Below are 24,195 nucleotides of genomic sequence, written 5' to 3' on the forward strand. Positions count from 1 at the left end.
CTACCGCTATAAATTTTTATTACCTTCGCGACGTCTGTGACTAGCATGGTTCTAACTCTCGTTGTTTGAGTTTACTCGCATTTAGTTATATCTATTGCGTAAGAAATACGTTTGTCCACCTCTTGGTCTTGCATTTCAAGAATACTGAAATAATGTACCTATTCAGGTTTTAGTTTTCAAATCCCGTCAACAATCTGAAAGCATTGGTTTATGTCAATAAACAAAATCTAAATTAGAAATTATATTGTTTCGAAACCACACTACTTCGAAAAGACTGCCTTCAAGATAAAACGTGCGAACCCAGAAAATGGTACCTACATATTACAAAAAACTTCCGCACAACAAATTACCAGATCTATTGCAATAATTCCACTCCTCCACAATAAGACTTTCAAATGAGTAAAATTAGAACTCCAATCGAATAGCAAAGGCTACACACATCAAAGCGACGCGACATGATGCGAATGCAAGTCAAAAAGTTGTTGCTACGTCGCGTCGCTGGTGATGTGTTTGGGTCCAAAGTATTCGACTGTCATTTTACGCAGAATGTCCGGTATCCAAGATCGTCAGACAATAAACTCAAATACCACCGAAAACCCCATGCAAATTCAATGATAAAGTAACAAGTCGAGTGCTACAAAACTTACCACACGAAAATATGTAGAGAATAGAGTCATCAAGCCCACATCGAAAAAGGTGCAAATGATGACCAAGACTCTTCATCCAGGGAAAACCTCTTGAGCCTGATGAACTAAACTTCTGCTTCGAAAATCTGGTGATGTGCAAGATTTGTCGCGATGGTCGCCTACAGATCCCACGAGACTGTCCTCTTTGTGGCAAAAGTATGTCGCAGTGTAGCCCGTGGAGAAAAGTTACAATTTGTGTGATGATGAAAAGAAAATTGATATTCTACTATTCAAAATAGCCCCAAAATCAAGCGAATCACACTTACAATTGCAATATCTTTAAAATAATATGAGATTAGTTCAGACCACTAAACAATTATTACACTTATTACGGTAGTCAGTCTGCTGATAACATTTTATCAAAATATATTATCTACATCAATTCTAACTTCTCGGAATTTTAAACAAATTACAAAAACCTCATTCTCCTAGACCGTAATTGCACATGACCGCATCGAGGTTAATCGTGAGTTATACACTCGCAAAGTAGCGATACCTACAATTGCGTTGTAGCAATCATTGCAACCGATAAGGACAGGAATGACCGCTTAAAAATTACTTCAGCACTGCAGGACTTGCACAATTATCGTAACACGGAAACCTGTTTACACTGATTAGGTATGTACATACTATATACTATATTGGTTTATAAAGAACCTACATATACCTTCTTTGTAACTCTGTCGGACTAACAATTTATGAAACGACGCGCAATAAGGGCCGAGTGGAGTCTATGTATTCAGCATCTAAGCATGATGAACATCATGGAACAAACATCCAATATTTACAAATGTGATGTATAATACCTAAGTATAGGTATACGAAAGTCCGAATACATTTTGTTACTACAATTTTAGATTCCTGGATCAAAATTTGTAACAATGTCAAGATGTCGATTCGTTTGACACGTGAATAAACCATAATAATACCACGTTGTCAGACGAAACAGAAGTCACAACGTTCGATACTTTACCTAAAAAACTGTAATGCACAAATCACGTAGCAGTTAAGGTGTTTCCAACAAGCAATTTCAAGACGAGTTTTGACCTTTTGAATAGAATTTATTGAAGCTTTATCATTTGAAAGTACAGCAAACATTAAGACACTTATGCTAATTAACTTAGGATACATTAAATCGGTAGAGCATGTCAACCAAATGGAAACAGAACATTAAACAAGCCACAATAAAGACGAAGATAAAAGCAGTTTTCTATCCAGGCTGCCCAAGTTTATACAAACCGCGCAACAGACCGACTTGAATACGATACATGCCTGAAATCAATAAATAAAACATACAAATTCGCTGTAAAAACCTTTTTGGACAATAAAGGACAGTGTAGAAATTGTTTCTCATGAAAGGCGATTTTGTGTAATGAGTAGATTTTTCGGTTGCGTATTTATTTCCGATACGGAAACATCGACAGCAAATGAGAGATCTGATTCAATTAAGCCCAACCGTTCGCTAATAGTATTTTCTGTGACGAATCGCACACAGGGCCGAGTAAGTAAGGCCAATCTATCGAACTATACGATACTGTTGCCTGTCCTAGCAGTCCAATAGGCATACAGCTCTCGAACATAGATATAGAACGATCTGTCATTTCCTGTTGATTCTCAAAGAGAAAATTTCGTATAGAAATAAAAAAAACTTGATAAAGGCGCATATTAAGACAATTAAGGCCTTATAAACCTTATCTAATTCCGATGGTTTAAAATAGGCTTAGGTTTAAAATGGTGCTGCCTATACATATGATAATGTCAGAGGGATGGCAATGATTAGGACCTTCAATCAGGAGACGCTTCCATCGAGGGTGATAATACTGATAAAGCCGGTTGTCATTGTATAGAGTAAAAACTATGTACGAGAGATCATCCAATCCGGTTTTTTAATAGATAGAAATCGTCTTTTAAACAGGTTCTTTGACCTTCAGAATTCGGTTCAGAAACCAGCGAAAAGGATTGACACGAATAAATATTAACGCTGTATCCTTAACCCAGTGACGATCAAGAAGCTTAAATCCTGCAAATAGTGTTTTGATTTGAGAAAAATCTACTCATAATGTACGGATATTCAGAAAAATAATTTTTCAAGACACGGCTTTGGTCCACCAACGAAGAGTTTTTGTCAATGGGAATCCTAAACCGCTGTTCTATGACAAGTCGATAGTAATTTGCCAAGTATAAAAAGAAAGAAAATGACTTCAAATAACTTTAAGGTAACCCAACAAATCTGAAAAGTCAGAAGTTTTACTTACCGGCGTTACGGCGTTCAGAAGAAACGTACGTCGATTGTCCTGCCATCAATGCGGGTTCTGTCAAACATTTCTGAAAATTTAGTTAAGGAAATATGAAATGCAAAAAATATCAATTACACCAAAACTGTCTGCTTATTGTATAATACGAAAAAAGCAAAAGTTAAAATAATAGCATGTAGAGCTACATAAAATACTACTACAATATCTAACCATTTCGTTTCATCTAAATCGATTCAGTTTACAACTGACAAAAATATAATTTTATTTCGCCGGTAAAATAATTGACGTTTTCAGTTGTTTTTATTCCCTTAAATGAATTCATACAATGTGGAAATTAAGAAACTAATCCAATAGGTGTCACCAAATGGCTAACTGATTGGTTATTTTATTTATTTCAATAAGTATTTTTTTAAAAGAACAAAACAAAAATAATTGCAACAATGTAATATTTTGTTTGAAAAAGGATACTGATAGCCCTCTCTGCGTCCCATTCCTGGTGGAAGCGAACGATAGCTGTGTCGGGGGCTGTCATCTCTGCGAATTTTACATCGCCACACTCGCTGAATTTCTCGCGGATCAGTTGCCAAGTCACAGTGGGTGGTAACTGCAAACAAAGAATGGGTCAGAAATTTGTTTTTATTAATGCATCCAAGCAACAAGTATATTCTTTCTTTCAATCGTGTTACTATGGGGTATGTGAGCGAGAGTGAACACTTAAAGATGAATTTATTACACAATTTTAGATCTACAACTTTAAAAAATCATTATGTTAATAGGCTTTTTTACGGCGTACCTTTTTTGTTGAGTGCCCCGATAATAAAGGCCTAGTTTTAAAGGTAACATATACGATTTAATTATAGATACGCGATTCAGCTCATTAAATTACATGATTTAAAGAAAAGTGTTTACAATAACCACAGGCAAACAACTTACATTCGTAATTACAACCATATCAGATGGTTTATCTCTATTAGATTGTTGTACGGGTGGTTCACGTCCGTACCCTTGACTCGCCACTGTTGACATACCGCCAAGTTGTCTATTAGCTAAAACATAAGAACAACCACATTATAGAAAAGATTATTATTAGTATGTTACAGATATCAAAATAATTATTCATCTGCATAATACTGATTCTACTCATGAATTCAATATTATCCCCAAAAACAAGTACCAACCGCAAGTCTACACAGTAATAAAGATTGTCTAGTAATTGTAATATATATTTTTTATTTCCTTCACAAAATTACAAGAGAACAATGGATCTCATCATTTATACAAACCAATTTGTGGTGGTTTTAGATCACCAAGCCTCTACGTTCCAGTAAATATGGCCATAACGAAATACAAAAAGAAAAAACAAAAGAAATAACACAGAGAGCCCAAAAGAATCTAAAATTAGGTTAAGAAAATTAAACCAAAAATGTATGCACGATAGATGGACTTATTTCAGTATTAGTTATAATATGTTCCTTGGGAAAAATTGTTCATTTGAGTATAATCAATGTTGTGCAGATCAAGAAAATTTGATTACAAGTTACATGTAGTTAAACAAAATTAACTGAAACTATTTTAAGGGCAAGTATGTGAAACTAAATAACATTTACTATGAGGACCCCACTCGAATCGCTAAATAAAGCAGCTGTACAATTAAGATTTTCTCAATTATACAACATTTAAGTTAGCAACCTAGTATAGGCTGCTCTCTTTGGCACAAATGCATAAAAAATGACAAGGACTAAGGTAGAGTGAGAAACAAGGATAAGCGGGCGTTAACAAACGTTAAAATAGTAGGGCTAGTGCATAAAGGTGTTAAAAATAAAAAAAAGAATATTTCAAGAAATTCAAAGTGCCAGATAAAGAGTCACTTAAGAGTAGCAAACTGAGTAAACAACACGTGAGAGCTAATTAACTTGCCAATATGAATGCGGCTTTAGTGGATTATCTCTAACCAATCTTTTTTTTATAATATCAAGTGACGGTATGAACAAGTCTTGCGTCTGATGGTAAGCTACACGCCTGTCCATAACAATTGCAGTGTCCTAGGAGCTTTAAATCGCAAAGATCTGAGGGGCACTGCCACAGCGCCCGTCACCCTGAGACATAAGTTGACATGTCCCATGTTCCTGTAATTTCACCAGCACCCTTACCCTTCAAAACCGGAACACAGTAACGCTGACATTAATGCTTGGCGGCAGAAATAGGTAAGGCAGTACTTCACTGGACGAAATCTTTTACAAGGAGCTCTACTGCTACTATAAATCAATCACTCAATCAGCAGGAGCGAGCGCATTCCAGAGACGGAGATTTTTGTAATGTTCCAGTTCTAAGTACCCTCCCAGAGAAAAAAAGTAACGCGAATGGACACTCCGCCCCTCCCTAGTTTTAGATACCGCACCACGCCCCGCACATTGACGGTCACATTGATTGAACGGCAACTAGGCTATCGACGAGCTGTTTTCGAGCTAAAACGGTTTTGATATTTGAATATAGTTTTCATTTATTCATTAAGAAACTTGTACGTTAATATATAACATCATAGTACGTTACTGTTTATAGTGGTAGTGAGTTGTGCTATGTACGGCTGTTTATGAACATCTAAACGGGATAAAGAGAGGAGTTGCTTTCGTTTTCCGAAATATGAAGCGAGACAAGTAAAAAAACAAGTTGAGACTCATTCAGTTATTGTTCTCTTCATTTATTTAAATCAGATTAATACATCATACACATTTATTATATCAATATAATGAGACGTGATGTAGTAGACAAGGGTTCTCGAATTTTCAATTTGTATTGCCGAAGTAAGGAGAAAGTTGGACACTCAATTTCAAATACCTTGACTACTTTATTTAAAAGTACCTGTCCAGAATATAACATTTTAGGTGATTTTAAATTTATTTTTTTTAAATAAACCTTCAGGATTATTCTTGTTAACAAATTAATTAAAAAAATAATATTATATTGATATAAATAACTAATGAACATGTGTAATTATTAGGATTATAATTTTAGATTTTTATTAGGTAGATAGATATTTTATTATTTTAGAATTTATAGATAAAAGATCGCGTTAGAATTTTCGCTATGTTGCCGCTCTGACCCCGTACGAGATAGTGATTTTTTTTATTTGCGTTGCTTTCCTAACGCGAATAAAAGTTTTTTTTTTTATCCGACAGCGAAATGGTGCTTTCCGTAAATCTATATAGAAAATGAAACTTGGTTGCTTTTGAGTGTCGCACCGGTCGTCTTCGCGTCGCTGTCCCACCTCGAATTACGCGTGGGACAGCCGTGTGGCATGCCCCGATACGCCCACAGGTCCGCCCCCAGACCGCTTTTCCCGCTGTACCGCGTCTGTATGGCCTGAACCTTAGGTCGCTAACTTAAACAAGGTATGAAATATATGGAACAGCTAACTTTATTTTACGATTTAAATGCCAAATGTGACTTTTTTTATTATTTTGAAGCAATAAAGTATATTGAATGGATTCTACTACCATTGTCAAAAGGCGTTGCCTTAAAGGTGGACTTAGGAACGACGTCGCCACAGCGGAGCGATAATATAGTCTATTACGGAAAGTCACAGACGCGGCGTCAGTGTCGTTGCACTCGAATAGTCTCTCTTAAACGTACAGTATTAGTGTACGAAATTGACGCTTTGTCGCGAAGAAAGTTTCTCTATACAATATGACATTAGTCATTGCGATCATGCTAAAAGCGGAGCATGAAAGGCTGACAAGTAATATTTAGACAATCCCCATGTTGCAGGACTTTTAAAAATCAAATTAATAAATATTAACATTGATATCAATTGTCAATACTAACACTTGGCAGTCTTTGATACGGTGTTAATGAGAATATTTACGTACTTGTGGATTGAACCTCTTCTTCACAGGTGATTCCTCTCAATGCATAGCATAACAGTGAATGGAAACAAATGCTCAGAAGGGTAAGAAATGTACAAATTGAATCATTCACATATGAATAGTTAAGCACATCCCCAACCGAAACAATCATTGAGAGCATAAGTGACACCAAGACAAATATTTGTGATACTACTAAGGACAACATAACTACAACACTAGCAAATAACAACAATTGGCAGAGCAACCATGCAACAGGAATCTTGAATAACTTGTGTAACAAAGAAGAATTGTTCTATAAAATTATTTCATAAGACATTAATGATATAAAGTCAACTGCAATAAGGAATCTTAATAATTTTCTTTATAAAACCTTTTTTGTTTCATTTAAGTCCTCCAGTCAGACTTCATAAATCACTTAACATAACATTGTCTTAACATAATATGCATTGCTACTATCTGGACTATCAAAGCGAGCTTCTACACACATTTGAGCTCAACCTCTGTACAATTGCTTTGTGTCAAGTACGCTCCCGATTGCTAATGACGGGAATGTCCTCAATTAATAAAAAAAATAACTACCTGATAACGGGCCCGAGTTCATTGCGCTATTTGCTCCCAGGACACTGTTGGTTAATCCACTGTTGCCTAAAACGTTCGAGGTCAAATCTGAATTGCCAAGGCCCAAGTTTGCAGTGTTCACATTGGCTTGAGCTTGTGCCTGGATCATAGTGGCTAGGTCGTTAGCTGTTAGACCTTGCTGGAGTAGTTGGTTTTGGAGAGCACCTAGACCAGTCAGTCCTAGTGCCTGCAAAAAGAGAATAAGTGCGTTGAAATTATAGATACCACACAAAAGGGGAACTGAAAAGAAGCTTGTTACAATGGTTGAATTCCTAACAACATTTTCCTCCAATAAAAATGTCATAGTAAATTTTGAAATAAATTTAACTTAAATTCCGAAAAACTCAAACTCACAAAAAGTGTAAGTCTGCATTTGAGCCCACAACCCTCTGTTTGAGAGGCAGTGGGTTAAACAATTAAGATATGACAGCTTGCTTGGATTAAAAAACTTAGGGGTTTATTCCCAGTTGTCACCACTGGCTTTGTTTCCACTGGCGACAAATGGGAAAAAAGTCCCATATGTTACCAGGTGGGATATGGGATTTTTTTTTTCCCATTTATCGCCAGTAGAAATCACCATTGGCAACAACTGCAATTTTTTTATCCTGTTTGTCACCACTTTGTAACATGGGATTTTCTTTTCCATTTGTCGCCAGTGGTGACAAATGGGAATAAACCAGTCATTATTATAATAAAAGGTACATTAAAAGAAAAAACCAGTGATACAGCAACACATCTAATTGCTATTTCGCATTTGCAAGACAGTCGAAAAGTTGGTTTCACGGGATTGAACTGCCATTCGGGATTTGTTATGCTGCGCGACAGCATACAAACTGCATTCCCCGACTTCATACCAACTAATATTCTATATCATCGAGAGATATCATAGAGAAATAATATAGACCCTTAGATAAAAAAAATATGTGCACTTTACCTGCAATCCTAAGCCTCCACCCAACGCGGTATTAGTGTTAAGAGTACTAGCAGATAACCCGGTACCAAGACCGTTCAAAGCGACGCTAGCTGCTGCAGGTACGGCCCCCAGAACTCCAGCGCCTATCGTCGATGTTGTGTTCGCCAGCCCCAAGTTACTAGGAGTAGCTGTCTGTGGTAGATTTCTTGCCACATCTCTCAACGGTTCTCCATTTGGTCCCAAACCTAATCCAATGCCTTTAAGGCCGTCGGGTAATTTTGGCTCAGATTTATCAGTACCTCTGTCCATTCTGACTGTCATACGTCTTTCATAAAGGGTTTGTTTGTCGAACATTGATATTGCCTGGAAAAAGATAGATTATATTATAAGATTATAAGAAATAGCACTGGAGAAAGAATCACTCTGTAATAGGGGCCCGCCCAATCACGTAACTGGAACCAATCTCGAAATACTTAGAAAACGCATAAGATTTTATATTTCAGTTTGAACTGCAGTTTGTGTTTCCATTTACACAGAGCCAAGTCGCTTTAAAAATTCGTCTCGGAATATCGCTGTGTATTATATTGCCTTACTATTATCACCAACTGATCTAGTTAGTCTGCCAAATGTGACAACAACTGTACAGAATTGTTTTCGAGAAGTCTTTCTTTTTTGTAATGTTACCTGTACAGCTTCAACAGGATGGTCGTATTCAATGACGGCAAATCCTCTACTGTTGCCGTCTTTGTCCACCGCCAGATCTATGTTCCGAACTTTGCCCGCCATTTTGAATACTTCCTTTATCTTTGCACGGTCAGCTTTGTAATCCAGCTGAAAACAAAAATAAAGTATGTTATTCACAATAGCAGTAATCAGTGGGAAATAGGTGCCCAAATTCTGCCCTGGTTGATTGAGGGCTCAGATAGATAGCTGCATGGATTAATCATTCCACATGTTACAAATCTAAAAAAAGTCAATGATTTGTTTCTTAGATTATGACTATCCCAAGGCACAGTAACACAACTTACAATGGTAATTACTGATTTTCTAAATCCAGAAAATACTATCTAGACACAAAGAATCCTAAGTATCGTAAAAAAGCTTCATGGTATTACACTTGTACAGAGATATTATATACAAATGAAATGACGCCCAGAATTTTTATTAAACCCGTTAATTAAGAGAGATACTCGGTCACGTCGATATAAAATATTAAGCCTTTTTTTACTAATATAGTCAATAAATAAAGCATATAATAATATAATGTACCGAGTGCTTAACTAGTGAACCAGCAAGGTTACTTTAATCTATACTTACATTAGCCACAAAAACTTTCTTCACTAGTGGAGGTTGCACATTGATGGACTCGAGGAACTGGAGACTAAGCCCATATGTGTTGAAGTTCTCTGGCTCCCTTTGTTTGTTGACTCCCCAACTGGAAAATATATAATGCATGCATAAGATGAAATAAAAAAAATGCTGTATTTCTTTTTTCTAATTTCTGTGATATGAAATTACGAATGTGCAATGTACCATATAAAGATTATTATCCTAATATTGATGAGCATAATTTCATTTAATATAAACATATTTTATATAACAATATAACATACGTTTAATATAAACTTATATACTATAATTTCATTTTCGATAATAATAAATAACTCTAACACTAATTTTAAATAACTATCATACATAAGTTATAAGTGTCAGTTTATATAAAACACATTAATCTAAATTTCATTTCACCTAACGCCTAATTGTTTGCTATTAGCAAAAGCGCTTTTTTGTATAAATTTTATTTTTAGAAAATTTATAAAGTTTTTTTATAGAAGAATTTTTTTTTTCTATATAATTTTAATTTCCCTCATAGCAAGCAAACAAGAATGAAGAGACAAGTTCCTTTCTGGCACCATGCGATATATCTTGTGAATCTACTATTTTCCGCCTTCAACATGTAGTTTTACATTAACTGCTGCTGTTGGTATAAGTATACCAACAGCAGCAGTTAATGTAAGTTAAGTAACTTTACTTGTTAATAGACTTGGATAAAAGTCTGGCTGCCACCTATTAATCAAATGCAAAAACTTGCTTTTAATAGTTATCTTGTGTGCTTATTATCTCCTGTATCTTTTCTACTCCCTGTTCTGGGAGAAATATATAGACAAAGTTGTAAAATAGCGAACCAAAATATGTGGTAGTTAGTGTAAAACCTTATTGTAGTACATAGTAAGCCTTCACTAAATTCATATTTCTATGATTGGGAGAAATCCCTGCAAAATCCTGCTTGGTTTCTATATATATAGAATATTCATCGAGGTTTTCTGTGCATCGACCAAGTAAATTAAAGAAAATCTTACACATGTTTAATATTAAGCCCAAAGGCCTATAGTTATTGTTTGTTTTATTTATGTGTAACAAAACAGTCATTGACTTTATCCATTGTATTGGTATTGTTATTTTATGAATTTATGTAATTAAATAGTTATGAGATTAAGCCTCTTACTTGGTCATGTTACTGTATTTTATGAACACCTGGTAATTTCTTATTCTGACTCACAAGACACATTAAAATTTACAGAGCACTCATGGCAATTTTTCTCATTTTACATGTCATTTCAATTTGACTGTGTGTTATGCAAAGTTAGATGTTCCTTACCCAATAATATTACTATTATAGATTCTCTGTTGTTTCAGAGACTTTTTTAACTGACCAGTACAATTTCCAATTTTGTCTTACACAATCTCTTGTCTATTTTGTGGCTGCTTATAATTTTCACTGACTTTTTGTTTTATCAGATTCTTTTTTTTTTTCAGTCTTTATGCAACTTCTGCTTTATTCCAAAATTCATTACTTCTGTTTCCAGTTAATTAATAATGCATTTATTTCTTGTGTGCTAATGCTTTCTAAATAGAGTTATCATCCTATGTACGTATCGAGTTCTTAGCTTTTCGCGATTGTTACACATAGGAAATGAAACTATTTTTCCGGATTTAAATCGCATATATTTGTTTTGTGACCATGGGACCAAAAGGGCCCGAAACGTCAGTTTGTTTGAAAAAACAAATATACGCGATTTAAATCCGGAAAAATAGTTTCATTTCCTATCCTATGTACAATTTTGACATTTCATTTCAGGTTTACTTTACGGAAATTTTATTCAGAAAGGAAGTCCTATGAAGGGGCTCATTTCTTAAGATTTTTTACTTCATAACTAATCCAAATAATATTATTTTTACCTCTGTGGTTAGTGATAAATTTAGATTATAGGTAAATACATCACTAAATTGAGATGGTTTATTTAAATCATCTCTATCCAATTTTCATGTTTTTTTTAAATAGGAGTACAATTTCTTCAGATCATACTACAGTGAAAACAAGCAGTCTCTGTTCGTTTCAAATTCTTATTCACTTTGAAAAATTTTCCAACAATAACCCAATTTCTCTAGCAGTCCATAGAAATATTATATTTATGGATTTCTTGCATGGATTCACTCACTCAGTAATGTATAGAATTGATTTGTATCTACTATAGTTGGTACTTCCACAGGTGTATAAATTTGAACTATTGACCAAGAGTGACCTGATTTTAGTTTGTCTAGATGTTGGTAATCTACCAAATTTGAACAATTGAAATTGATGGCACAAATGAATGTTATAATAAAGAAAATCGTACCCATCTTTTTCATCCCTGGCATTCCTGCCACCACCACCTCCTCCACCACCTGACCTTGAAGAGTTCAATCTGCTTCTCTCGTTACCTGGAATGAACGCATCAAATTTTACAATATTTGTCCTGGCACTAAACAACATTAGTTCCAAATGTTCCAAAAATTTCCAAATCACGATGTCTGCTAATTATGCATATTAGATAATGAAATTGGAACATCAGTAACAAGTGGCTGATAAGTGGCACAGTTGTTGTTATATTATTATTGCATATGATACTATTTTACATATTATTTGTTGTTGTATTTGGAAATAAGTTCAAAATACTAAAAAATAATTACACTAGAACAAGACCAAAATTGAAGATACAACAATTTTATTATCATATTGTTATTATTCTAAAATGTTCAGTTCTAGATATTTGAGTAACATTCACTTTTAGCAATGTTCGCTTTTATATACTCACCAGTTTCTTCTTTCAAGACAAGCTTTCTTCCATTCAACTCATATCTGTGCATGACAAAAAGAGCTTTCTTCATTGCTTCTGAATTAGTGAACTCGACCACTCCGCATCCCCTAGGCTTACCATTTTCATCATGGAATAATTCCACAAATGCCACATCACCAACCTAAAAACAGGACATTTATTAGCAATAAATACGAGTCACACTCGACGCGCCAAAATGACGGTTTCAACAGTCCATGAAACATGCACAAACGCTTGAAAGACCGGAAACTAATGTTGGGAAAGACAACAAGAGATGATTCTTGTTTTTTAGATGAGTAACTAAGAAGTTAATAATGGTATGAAAGGGAGTGAAACGTTCCATTAAATAAATTATTGATTATCTGCCAGGTCAACGTGCTACGTAATTACAATTTAACTTCGGCAGCAACATTGTACTGTGCCTACTTGCTAAAATGGTTACTCACCTTCTCTTTGAAAAGGTCTTTTAATTCCGTCCAGCGGAACTCGTATGGAATGTTAGACACAAACAAACGTTTCCCATCGGTGCGGTCGCCTCCGCGTTCATTGGAACGGTCTCGTGTCGCATCTGAAAATCTGGATGGCCGGTCGCCGCGTCGCGAACGATCTCTTTCCTTTTCCCTTTGGTTGTTTTCCATCGCGCTCACTATTACACGTTAAACACCACACTGATATAAAATGAATGATCCAACAACGTAATTACAGTTAAATTAAACTACAAGATCAATAATATTTACGGCAAGTTGCCGGTTGGAAACAGTGGTATTAATCTTATTTTCAAGGGTAATACATAATGATAGATGTCAATTTGTGACTACTCTAAATAATACGTACCTTTATTACAAGTTTCAAAGAAATTGTCAACTACACAAGTCTATCTTTACTGATTATTTTACGAAAATCCACATGAAGTGACGCACGCCAATGCGTATTTAGAACAACCACAAAATGGCGGACTAAACAAGTAGTATTGCCATTTGCCACGCCAATTTTTAGCGTACTAATCTATGTTTTTTTCCTTTCCGTCACTCAGACGAGTGTATTCATGGTTATTTTAATCTGCATGTTGGTAAATAATCCAATAACGTTCCTTCACACGCTGATTACCGTACAACTAATTACAAAAATTGAGAAAATCACTTCGATTGAGCAAAAGTACAGTCTTTGAATAACTGACTGATATAACAACTAAAATACTACGACTTTTCTTCATATTTTGGCAATAATTGAAGCCCTTTTTTTATTTAATCACTTTAACATAATTTTATATCTCTAGTGAAATGAAACGTTACAAAAATTTAGAGCATAGCGCTCTCTAGCGGTGTTTTTTCGCATTTTTGTCCTACTCCGGATGACATATACACGCACACATTCATATTTTTGATTGTGTATTGCTTCATAAATATTTTTCGCCTACGAAAGCCATGCAGGAGACAACCTACGCAAGATTTTTATTAAAATAAGTAGTTTTAATAATATACAAATTATGGAGCAAGCCAAATCTAGTTCGCCTAAGCTTTTTGTGTGCACCGCCATAGAAAACAAGGATGAAATAGAAGAGGTAATGTGTTCAATTTCGCAGTTTCTCAACAAAGAATCGTTTAGTCGGCCATGTAAGGCGATAATTTCATTCATTGCCGGTGGTGGCGCTGCTGATTTTGTGGCGCGAAATTACAAAGGTTTCGCAAATCGAACTGTTTTCTTGTGATATTTATGTGAGCATTTGTATTTTACAGAGATACGAGAGGGCTTACAATTACTTTCAATCCCTGGTCACTGACTGCAGTGAAAAGGAGGCTCACGATGCGCTCAATAACGCTGTATGCAAGAACCATGAGGAGGTGTCACTAGGCATGCTCATGTCTATTCTCACAGAGCCCCACAATGCTGTCAAGTGTTACAGGGACCTTACGCTCATCACTAGAGACGGTCTTACTTCTGTGCTGAATAATCTCTCCAATTTGATTCTCGAAAGATATCTGAAGTTCCAAGACACTACCCGCAATCAGCTGCTATGGATTGTGAAGGAAATGATAAGGAATGCAGTCAATGGTGTGGACAGTGTTTGTTGGAACTTGATGCGGTACGCCTCTGGAGGTGACATTACTCCTAAGAACATATACTTAGTAGAATCTCTTCTGGACATTTACTTAGAGAACAGAGCATGGCTGGACAAATTCCCTGTACTTATATGCATGGTTGTATACACTTACTTAAGATTGATAGAAGACCACAATATACCACAACTTATGCACCTGCGGCAAAAAGAAGTGAATTTTGTTATAACTCTTATAAGAGAGCGTTTTGCTGATGTGTTAACCCTGGGTAGAGATTTAGTGAGACTTCTCCAGAATGTTGCCCGCATTGCTGAATTCAATCAACTATGGCAAGATATTCTGAATAACCCAAAGTCACTTTGCCCCACTTTTACCAATGTGCTTCAATTATTACAAACAAGAACGTCCCGAAGATACTTACAATCAAGACTTACCCCTGATATGGAAAGGAAATTAGTCTTCCTCACTTCTCAGGTCAGATTTGGCCATCATAAAAAATACCAAGAGTGGTTCCAAAGGCAGTACTTGGCTACACCAGAATCACAATCTCTCAGGAGTGACATGATTAGATTCATTGTTGGAGTTATACATCCAACAAATGAGTTGCTTTGTTCTGATATCATTCCAAGATGGGCTGTCATTGGCTGGCTCCTCACAACCTGTACTTCCAATGTAGCAGCCTCAAATGCTAAGCTAGCACTATTTTATGACTGGTTATTTTATGACCCTGAAAAGGACAACATAATGAACATAGAACCAGCAATTTTGGTGATGCATCACTCAATGAGGTCACACCCAGCTGTCACTGCCACTCTGTTGGACTTCCTATGCCGAATCATTCCAAATTTCCACCCTCCTTATGCAGATAAAGTAAGGCAAGGGATATTTAATTCTCTTCAGCAAATAATTGAGAAAAGAGTATTGCCTAATTTACACCCTTTATTTGATTCACCTAAGTTGGATAGAGAGCTCCGCACTACTGTGAGGGAAACCTTTAAAGAGTTCTGCACAAATGGGAATGGTGAAGGAGTATCAGGAATGAAAGAAGAAGGCAATGAAGAGATCCCTAGAGGAGGTCCTGATGAGCCTGCATTTTCCGACGATGAGGAAGATCCTCCACCAATTATTGCAGAAGACACTGATGACGATGACTTGCCTTTATCAGAAGTGCGTGCAAGAGAACGACCAGAATTGGCTGCAGCATTACCACTTTTATTGCGACCACTTGCCGAAACACTTTTAGATGAACGTACAAGTAGTGCTGCTACAGCATTATTGAATGCTTGTAATGCACCAATGCCTACACCTGCTGCCCTGGCAGACTTGTTCATTGCCACAATGCAGGAAGCACCACCACTGCATGTCTCTGGCAACCCAACGCAAGCAGAGCTCGATTCAGCTATAAATTCACCCATATTTGCCATGTTCCCTTTTATGTCAGGCTCAGAAGACCGACGTAAATTAGTAATGGAAACATTCAAAGAGATACAAGCACAAGGCACTTACCATGCAGTGGGGTATAGTTTGCTTTTTTATTTGAGGGTATGTTACGAACGAGATCGTCGCGCTGAGCGCGATGCAGCCAAAAGGCGAAATGTAAAATTCAAAACTGATCTATATAGAGATTACTGTAGTCATTTAGAACTAAAAATAGCCGAAAGTATAGCAGATGATTTTGAAAAATGTCAAGAATGTGACCCAAATGTTTTAGTGTGGTTGATACCAGATGTTTACAGAGAATTTAAAGAACAAACCCAGAACCACATAAGGATATTGCATGCCATAGTTTCTACATTAGATGCTGCACAGTTGCAGCGCCTGGTATGTCTCACATTACAAGGTACCTTGATGATGTTCAAGTCTGATGATATTACAACTATGTTGTCAACAAGTCTTGGGTGGGAGACATTTGAACAGTATTGCTTGTGGCAACTTTTGACTGCTCACGACATTTCTGTTGAAGATGTCTTGCCTATCATTCCGAAATTATCATATAAGGAACATGCAGAAGCTGTTACTTCAGTCCTTCTAATGTTGAAACAAGAGAGACCTACTGCTGACGTTGTGCGACAACTGTTCTGTAGGCCACTTCTGGAAGAAGACACATTTGTTTTGTCAACCATTATGTACTGGTGCCAGGACTATGAAGATAAAGTTGGAGACTTAGTTTCGGTGCTGTTGAGCACGAGGTACCCCGGAACTAGTCCTAACAAAAGAAAACGTCCTGGGAAACATAGCATTCCACCCAATGCTCCGCCTTCAGCTGAGTTGGTAAGTTCTATGGTTTTAGTTATTTTATGTTTTTCAACATTCTTTGGATACTTTTATTTATAATATAATTGCTCAGCTTACAATATTAACATTAAGTATGTTTGTAATACATATACACTTACTGTAAGCACGGCAGTATTGTAAAATCATAAAACACATACTACTGAAGGGTGGTGAAAGCAATCAAAGCTAAAAAAATTCTACAGTTCTTTAACTCTTTGGGTCTTGACTTCAAGATACATGCAATCATGTGTACACAGTAGACCCAGTTACTAGTGCAGTGTTACAGTGTTGACCCTGCAAAGCCACCATTACAACAATAAGAATACAAAAGGTCCCCAATAGTTCTATCCTAATTTGATTTGGAGACTTCTCATATCAGTAGTTTTTAGTTGTGGCAGGTTCATCAAGCCTTGACATTTTTCATGAACTGTTAAAGAGCACATACTGATCAAAACAAAGACCTTACTTCATAGGAACTAATCTGCACATGAATTAAAATGTCTCAAATGTATTTCCTAACCCAAGGACCGAACTGGTGATGTTGTACTTACAGGTCATACAGTATGTATGTACAGCACCATTAGTGCTTACACACGCTGTACGTTTTTAAACAAAATTGTAATAAAAACTTCCAGGTTCTAGGACACTTGGAGCAAATGCGTGTGTGCTGCGTAGAACAGGATGATATGTCAATTTTCAACATGGAGTGTATGCAGAAAGCATTGCAGCTAGCACAATCGAATAGTAGCGATAGTTTAAGGGTAAGCATATTCATATTTTTTATATTTACTGAATAATTATTTGGTACTTGCTTGGTGAGTTACCATGTTCTTTCAAGGTTCATATTTGTACAGGATGCTATTAATATCTGTACAGTACTTACATGATAGTATATATAAATTATATATCGATGATGGAATTTTGATATGTCGTAAGGGAAAATGACCTTACGACAAAACGCCTCTTAGGACACTTTAAATTTTTCATCGACGTTATGGGTAATAATTTTGTTGATGTATCGAATTTTGAAATGTCATAAGCGACATTTTGTAGTAAGGTACATTTTCCAATGCGACAAAATCTCCTCCTCCTCCTCGATATATACCTACCTAAATATTATAAATAAAAAAGTTTCAAGAGACAACAAGTTACTAAGTGTTACTGGCTAAATAAACATTACAAAGTCATTGCACAGAATTGATACCACCAGTTGATAGATCTTATCAAAAACATTTTTTTTACCAAAATGGGCACAAATCAAATCCATTGTGGAAAAAGATATGACATTTATCAAAATATGCGTTTTCACTAATCAGGTAGGCAGTTGGTGGTACCTAATTGGTGAGATTTTTGACAATGAAATTTTATTAAAATTTCAAAAACAAGACACGACATTCTTATTATCACTAAAATTAAAATAAATGTATTATGTTATGTAATAATTAATAAAATATTTAAATTAATAATGTAATTCATAAAATATTTTAAATTTTGATTTTTTTATTTCAGAGACAATATAGCGATTTGTTTACCCTGGCATGGGAAGATGAACTGCCCATATCGAGGAGAGCTAGAAAATTAGTTGCAAATTCGCTGCCACTTAATCAGAATTTGCATTCTTCAAACGACGAGAGTGAGGTAATTATTTTAAATAATTAATAAATAAATAAAATAATAAGCATTATATAAAATACTTGTGTGAAATACTTATGTACTATATACATATATACAAAGCTCACAAGTCTATTGAAAATTGGGTAAGTAACAATATTATTGAGAAAGTTAGGAAACTCAAATACTTATATAAGAGTTTAGTTATAGTTAAAAAGAAATAATATACTAATATACGGTGAAATAATAATATATGGTGGAAACCATACATATGTTATATTGACAAATTTTAACTCCTATTTCTGTAAATTATTAAATTGTAGAATAAGACCAGAAATTTTTCAAAAAACTATTTATTTTTGTCAACCCAAGGCAGTGAGAACGAAGGTCATAGGAGCGCAATAGTGTGCAAAAGAGAAATAAATATAATAAAGGTGATAAACAAAACCTGAACTTGACACTATGCAGTGTTGCTTTTTTTAGAGGAAATCATGACGAGAATCGTTTGCTTAAACTCGGTAACATACTGAAAAGGGTTATTATTCTATATTATTACTCATTAGTGTAACTCAAACACTTACTAATTATAAATTATTATTTATCGCACCAAAAAAATACTAATTATAGAGAAGGTGAAAGAAAATGGACCTATCTCTAAAAGAGATCTCTTTCAGTCAACCCAAGGCAGTGAGAACGAATGTCATAGGAGCGCAATAGTGTGCAAAAGAGAAAGAAATATAATAAACTTAACAGATACGAGTATAAATAATAAAAATAAATTATTATATTAATGTATACTATATATTTATTATATAAAAATCAATAAGATGATTAGAAAGAGTTCAGCCAGATCATAGGTTCCCAACCTTTTTGGCACCGCCCACTTAGACAAGATAAAAAAATTTCAACGTCCACCACAAAAAATTATTGAAAACACGTATTTTTGAAATTAACACAAAAATAATTTGTAGTGTAGTTCATATAGATCATTCAGGTGTTTTTTTCAAATGCGACCGCATTGCACCTCCTGGACAGCGTCAACACCCCCAATTACTTCCGAGGCTCTTACCAGCGCCCACTGGGTGCAATAGGGACCACTTTGGAAATCTAAGAGCTAGATACTAGTATATAATGCTTTACTATTTTCAGGAGGACGAAATTGTTAAACCGAAACAAGCAAAACGGCGGAAGAAGGCAATATCTGATAGCGATTGACATATCTCTAAGAGAAACGGTAATTTTAAACACCAAAGTGCAACTCTTCAATACAATAAATATTGATTAATATGTAATTAATCTAATTACAATTATAGGTCGTTACCTTTACGTTTATCAAAGGTGCATTCAAAGAATGGTACCTTAGTTAAATTGTCGTCTTTGCCTTTGTAATGTGTAAATGTAATATACCGTGGTCTAATTTTCAGATAAGTCTCGATTGTTTTGTAAAGTTAAATGGACAGGATAACTTCGCAAGGACATGTCTACGAAAAAGTTGTATATAGTTTACTTAAATGTAAATGGCGAGGCTTAAGTTAATAAGAGTAAGGAATAGCATAATAAAACTTATTTTTTTCGTCTATTGTTCTTTTTTATTGACTAGGGAATGTGCCCTAGTTTATTAGAGATCTGTTTTATATTACCATTTTGATTCCATGTAAATGCTTACCACGTTTTGTCTACATGTCCTTGAAAGTTTAGAAACATTGTACAGTTCACACCGTCTGTAGTCATTTAATTTTGTAAAGTTAAGTATCTGGTTGTACAGATTTTTTTATTCGCCGTACAGTGTTGGACTTATTTTAATTATAAGGACGACCAAATTTTAATAAAAAAGATATTGTATTGATGCAATTTTCGAAATACATTTTACACTAGGATCAATAAAGTATTTCCCCTTTATTTCAGATTTTTATTATACGAATTCCCAAACTGAAAATTATTGTTAGCTGCCTAAGGCTTCATTTACATTGCCGCGAAACGGTTGCGCGACTACGCGAAATGTCACTATTTTGTCGACCGTTAGGTTTGTATTGTGGATGCTAGATGAGAAGGTCCCAGGTTTTATTCCCGGTGGAACCAAGTTAAGAAATTAACATTTCTAAACTGTTTCTGGACTGGGTGAATTCCGTTGCTCTGGTCCTCATAGTACAGGTAATTCGTTTTTATTGGTGCAGTTGAAGGCTCAATTTCCATTGCGGTGGAATGAAATGTAAGCGAATTTTTATAACGACATTGTACATAACATAATGAAGTTTAAGATGAATTGTGTAACGCACAAACTAGATACAAGTCGAAAACCAGGTCGTTCCACGGAATTCTAGCGCTTGCTCGAGAGTGACCGCGCAATCGCGGGATTCCACAACTGCCGTCGAACGACGCCTGGCAAAAACACGGGGACGCCAAGCGTTTCCGAAATAGGTTGTGTATGTATCGTGAAAGAAAAAACATGAATTCAGAATATGATAGTTTGTACGATGATGTAAAGGCCATAAACTATAGCGAAAAAAATTGTAATAATGCATGGGGGAAAAGTTAGATAAAATAGGTGAATAGAGCCTAAAACTTTGCGAAATGTTTCAGTGTTTTTGGATAAGCTTTCCATAAAACATGAACCCGAATATAATATATTTTCTCTTTGTTTTTTCTTTTCTTTTTCTACTGCTTCACAAATAAGCGAAATAAAAACAATATAAAATTTTATTGGAAAACGTGACAAGGGTTTGTCGCGGTTTCAACAGATAACGGCCAAAACCATACGTCCGAAAGTAACAAACCTCTTCAAATATAACTGCAGTACGAAGTTGAAGTCCTTGGCGCATTTGAGCAGCGATTATGTAGAGTAGAGGTGACTCGTGCTCAGAAGTAGGGTTTGTATGAGTTGACACAAGAAGAGCATTGTTCAGTCATGTTCGGTGTTCGTTCCTACGTAAGGAGATGAACACCTACTTACTACAAGCTCAAGTAACCGTCACGAGAATCCGCGGTAATGCTCGAGTCTTCCGGCGACTTCACGCGCCTCGCGCAGCGAGGCAAATTTCGCTTCCGTTCCGCCGCAATGTAAATTGAACCTTAGGCTACAGTAGGAGCTCCAGTTGTTTTAGTCTAGATCTTTTACGTCATTAGGATACTGGACTTGGATATTGTTTTTATTTCACTTATATGTGAAACAGAAGACCAGAAAAAGGAAGAGATATTTGTGTTCCTGATTTATGAAGGAAACGAAAACTTTTTAAGCTGTATGAAAGATTTTGCAAAGGTCTATTTATATCTAGTGCGCCTCGCTTCGCGCCATTTCTCGCAAGTACTCCCGAGAATGCGCTAGAATTCTACGGTAGGCACGTGACCCGTTTTTTGTACTCGTATCGAGTTTGTATGAACGTTAATTCATACAAATTCGATACGTTTACATACGCAATTGACATAAAGCTCATTAAGCTACGTACAAATTCGTTACAAAAAACATATTCCATTCCGCTCTACAGCCAAGTAAATTGAGCTTAAGATAGAAGATATTTCAACGTGAGCCTACATTTTAGGAGGTGACCGCCTCTCGCGTCCGGCAACCCGCGCGCTGACAATTAACATAAGAACAGTGGCCTTATCATGAACTCTTATCACAGTTCAATATAGGTTCGCAACGACAAAAAAGCGGGATGGTGATATACACTCCATGTAACGCTGTCTCACAACGATTCATTATAGATTTTAAACTGAATCGTAATAAGAGTTCATGGTAAGGCCACAGGCGGAGAAAATTTCGTCGACAAGCGCCCGATTACAACTGACGGGGCAGCGGACAACTAGGCGCGTCGTTGTACCGCTGGGCAATTTTCAATCATTATGCAAATGAAAAGAAATAAACAATTATTGAATTTTTATTGAAAATAGTTGATGGACCACATTGTACAAATCTTATTTGAAAAATAAAACCATTGTACGATACATAAAGTATTGACAATGTTAAAAATAGGGATTATAAACATTTTATAGATTGACAACAACATATCATAGGATATTGATTCTGTAGTGATAGAAATTGCACACATTTAGATCTTAATTATAATATTGAATACATACGACAACATTTACTGAATTACTCTTTCATTATTTTTCTCGTTTAAACTATGCATAGTGAAAAAAATGCCCCATGTTAACCACATAAAAAATAGGTAGCCTAAACAATTATTGCATTTACAGAATAGTAAATAACGGTGTATCGAAAACCAACCCGTTTCGTACATTATGAACGCAACATTAATGATCTCTATATCCTTATAGGATAAAATCACACACCATTGAATTTAATTTATTTATGGCTTTTTATACGCATTTTAGTCTTTATAAATGCCTACTCTTATGAACACATCACACTGTATTCTATAGAATTCTTAACAAGATAGAAATCCTTCACCAAAGTTGTAAATATAAGCCTATTACTACAAATCAACCTTTAAGGAGACCAGAATTTTATAAACCGTTTTATCGAGTACATATGAAAGTATTGATTGTGTTGAACAATTTTAAACAGAATCTTTTTTTTTAATATTTGCAACATCAACAGATTTGTAAGTTTTTCTGATGGGGTTAAAATTTAGTTTCTGGTTAAAGGTTCAAATCCTTGGACATTATCATAATCACATCCCAGTGTTATTGCATACTTTTGTTATATCTTGTACAAATCTGACCGAAGACGGGCACGGGCAATGCTTCCGCTCCACTTCTGTCGCTCCACAGTACTGACGTACGCTCTGTTTGCCATTGTCATTTTAAAACTGCTATATTAACAACAAAAGCTGAAACAATGCTTCTACAATTTGTGACTCCGCTAGCTAAAGGCCCGTCTAGATGGTCAAACATCAACGCGAGTAAATGCATAAGTAAATTTATGTGCTGACGGAAAATGGTAACTTTTGCAAGCAGCTTAGATGTAATACTGTCTTTTCTTAAGGCCATTTTTAAGGACTTACTAACACATAAACAACTTTAAAAGTTTGCCATAAATTCTGGTCAACTACAATACTAAGATCGAACTGCATGTTCACGTTTGACAACCTCGTGAATCTGAGCATTAAATTGACTCTACAAGGTTATTGAACCCAAGAATTTACCAAGGTTATTTGCATTTTGTTTACATCCTCGACATAAATCATGTAGCAATCTTAGCACAAGTAAAAACAAAATATCTTAAAACTATAGCTTCCCTTGTTTATATCTTTGGCGAGCTTGTGCTTTACTGTATTTCTTTTTCTCAGGAAATGCTGTTTCTTTTTCTTTAGTGTTGTCATTTCCTCCTGAAAAGAACTTTGTAATATTATCAGATATTTAAAAATGGGGTCATTGATTTATGTTGGGCCACCATATTAAAAGAGATACATAATATTTTAATTAATTTGTTATGTCACACAGAAGGAATTATCAAAGAAAAGAAGACAGAAACAAACCAAGATTAATTATATAAACTTAATAGAGATAAAGGGCGAATGTGTTGATACAAATTGTACGATATAGTAGAAAGCCCAAGAGAAAGGACACTTGCAATAAGGCTACCCCTACAAGAACAATGCTCTTAAACTATTGAAAAAATCAGGTATTTATAAAAGTAAATCATTATAACAACTGTCATATTGTAATTCCTCCTGGTTAGGGCGTGTTCCTATTATGTTGTGACGACATACCGCACTGCTATTACAATAGTGTTGTAACTCAAAATATGCGAAATTTAATATTATATCCTTATTGAACGTAAAATTTGATTCTCTAC

General features: G+C 35.4%; 3 protein-coding genes across 7 annotated transcripts in view; 1 reads left to right on the forward strand and 2 right to left on the reverse strand.

Annotated features, from left to right (window-relative positions):
- Positions 1-17: 17 nt before the first annotated feature.
- Positions 18-13,452, reverse strand: LOC113234783 (heterogeneous nuclear ribonucleoprotein M). 3 transcript variants are annotated; one of them, XM_026470265.1, is made up of 12 exons: positions 13,327-13,452; positions 12,939-13,138; positions 12,472-12,634; positions 12,013-12,097; positions 9,653-9,770; positions 9,020-9,166; positions 8,357-8,698; positions 7,384-7,609; positions 3,875-3,987; positions 3,410-3,545; positions 2,942-3,011; positions 18-194 (listed from the first exon to the last, which is right to left on the reverse strand). In XM_026470265.1, exons 2-11 carry the CDS (start codon positions 13,128-13,130, stop codon positions 2,956-2,958), a joined length of 1,578 nt encoding a protein of 525 aa, XP_026326050.1. In that variant the 5' UTR covers positions 13,131-13,138; positions 13,327-13,452; the 3' UTR covers positions 18-194; positions 2,942-2,955. The 3 variants fall into 3 exon arrangements, with proteins under 3 accessions (XP_026326050.1, XP_026326051.1, XP_026326049.1); XM_026470266.1 differs by lacking the exon at positions 18-194 and adding an exon at positions 254-1,958 and having other exon boundaries at positions 3,875-3,957; XM_026470264.1 differs by lacking the exon at positions 18-194 and adding an exon at positions 287-1,958.
- A 464-nt stretch (positions 13,453-13,916) lies between these two features.
- On the forward strand, positions 13,917-20,325 carry LOC113234655 (integrator complex subunit 3 homolog). Of its 2 annotated transcripts, XM_026470059.1 has the most exons (6): positions 13,917-14,053; positions 14,229-16,820; positions 17,459-17,584; positions 18,333-18,461; positions 19,584-19,668; positions 19,859-19,878. In XM_026470059.1, the coding sequence occupies exons 1-5, from the start codon at positions 13,979-13,981 to the stop codon at positions 19,647-19,649; spliced, it is 2,988 nt and encodes a 995-aa protein (XP_026325844.1). In that variant the 5' UTR covers positions 13,917-13,978; the 3' UTR covers positions 19,650-19,668; positions 19,859-19,878. The 2 variants fall into 2 exon arrangements, with proteins under 2 accessions (XP_026325844.1, XP_026325843.1); XM_026470058.1 differs by having other exon boundaries at positions 19,584-20,325.
- Positions 20,326-22,332: 2,007 nt separating this feature from the next.
- LOC113234801 (hsp70-Hsp90 organizing protein 1-like) overlaps positions 22,333-24,195 on the reverse strand; it is a 5,991-nt gene continuing 4,128 nt past the window's right edge. For both annotated transcript variants that reach the window (XM_026470292.1, XM_026470293.1), the window contains one exon: positions 22,333-23,725. In XM_026470292.1, the coding sequence (XP_026326077.1) occupies positions 23,625-23,725 (101 nt within the window). In that variant the 3' untranslated portion in view covers positions 22,333-23,624. The remainder of the gene's footprint in view (positions 23,726-24,195) is intronic.

Source organism: Hyposmocoma kahamanoa, unplaced genomic scaffold (genome assembly GCF_003589595.1).
Source record: "Hyposmocoma kahamanoa isolate Upper Pololo Valley unplaced genomic scaffold, ASM358959v1 86, whole genome shotgun sequence".
In the NCBI taxonomy this organism is placed as follows: domain Eukaryota; kingdom Metazoa; phylum Arthropoda; class Insecta; order Lepidoptera; family Cosmopterigidae; genus Hyposmocoma; species Hyposmocoma kahamanoa.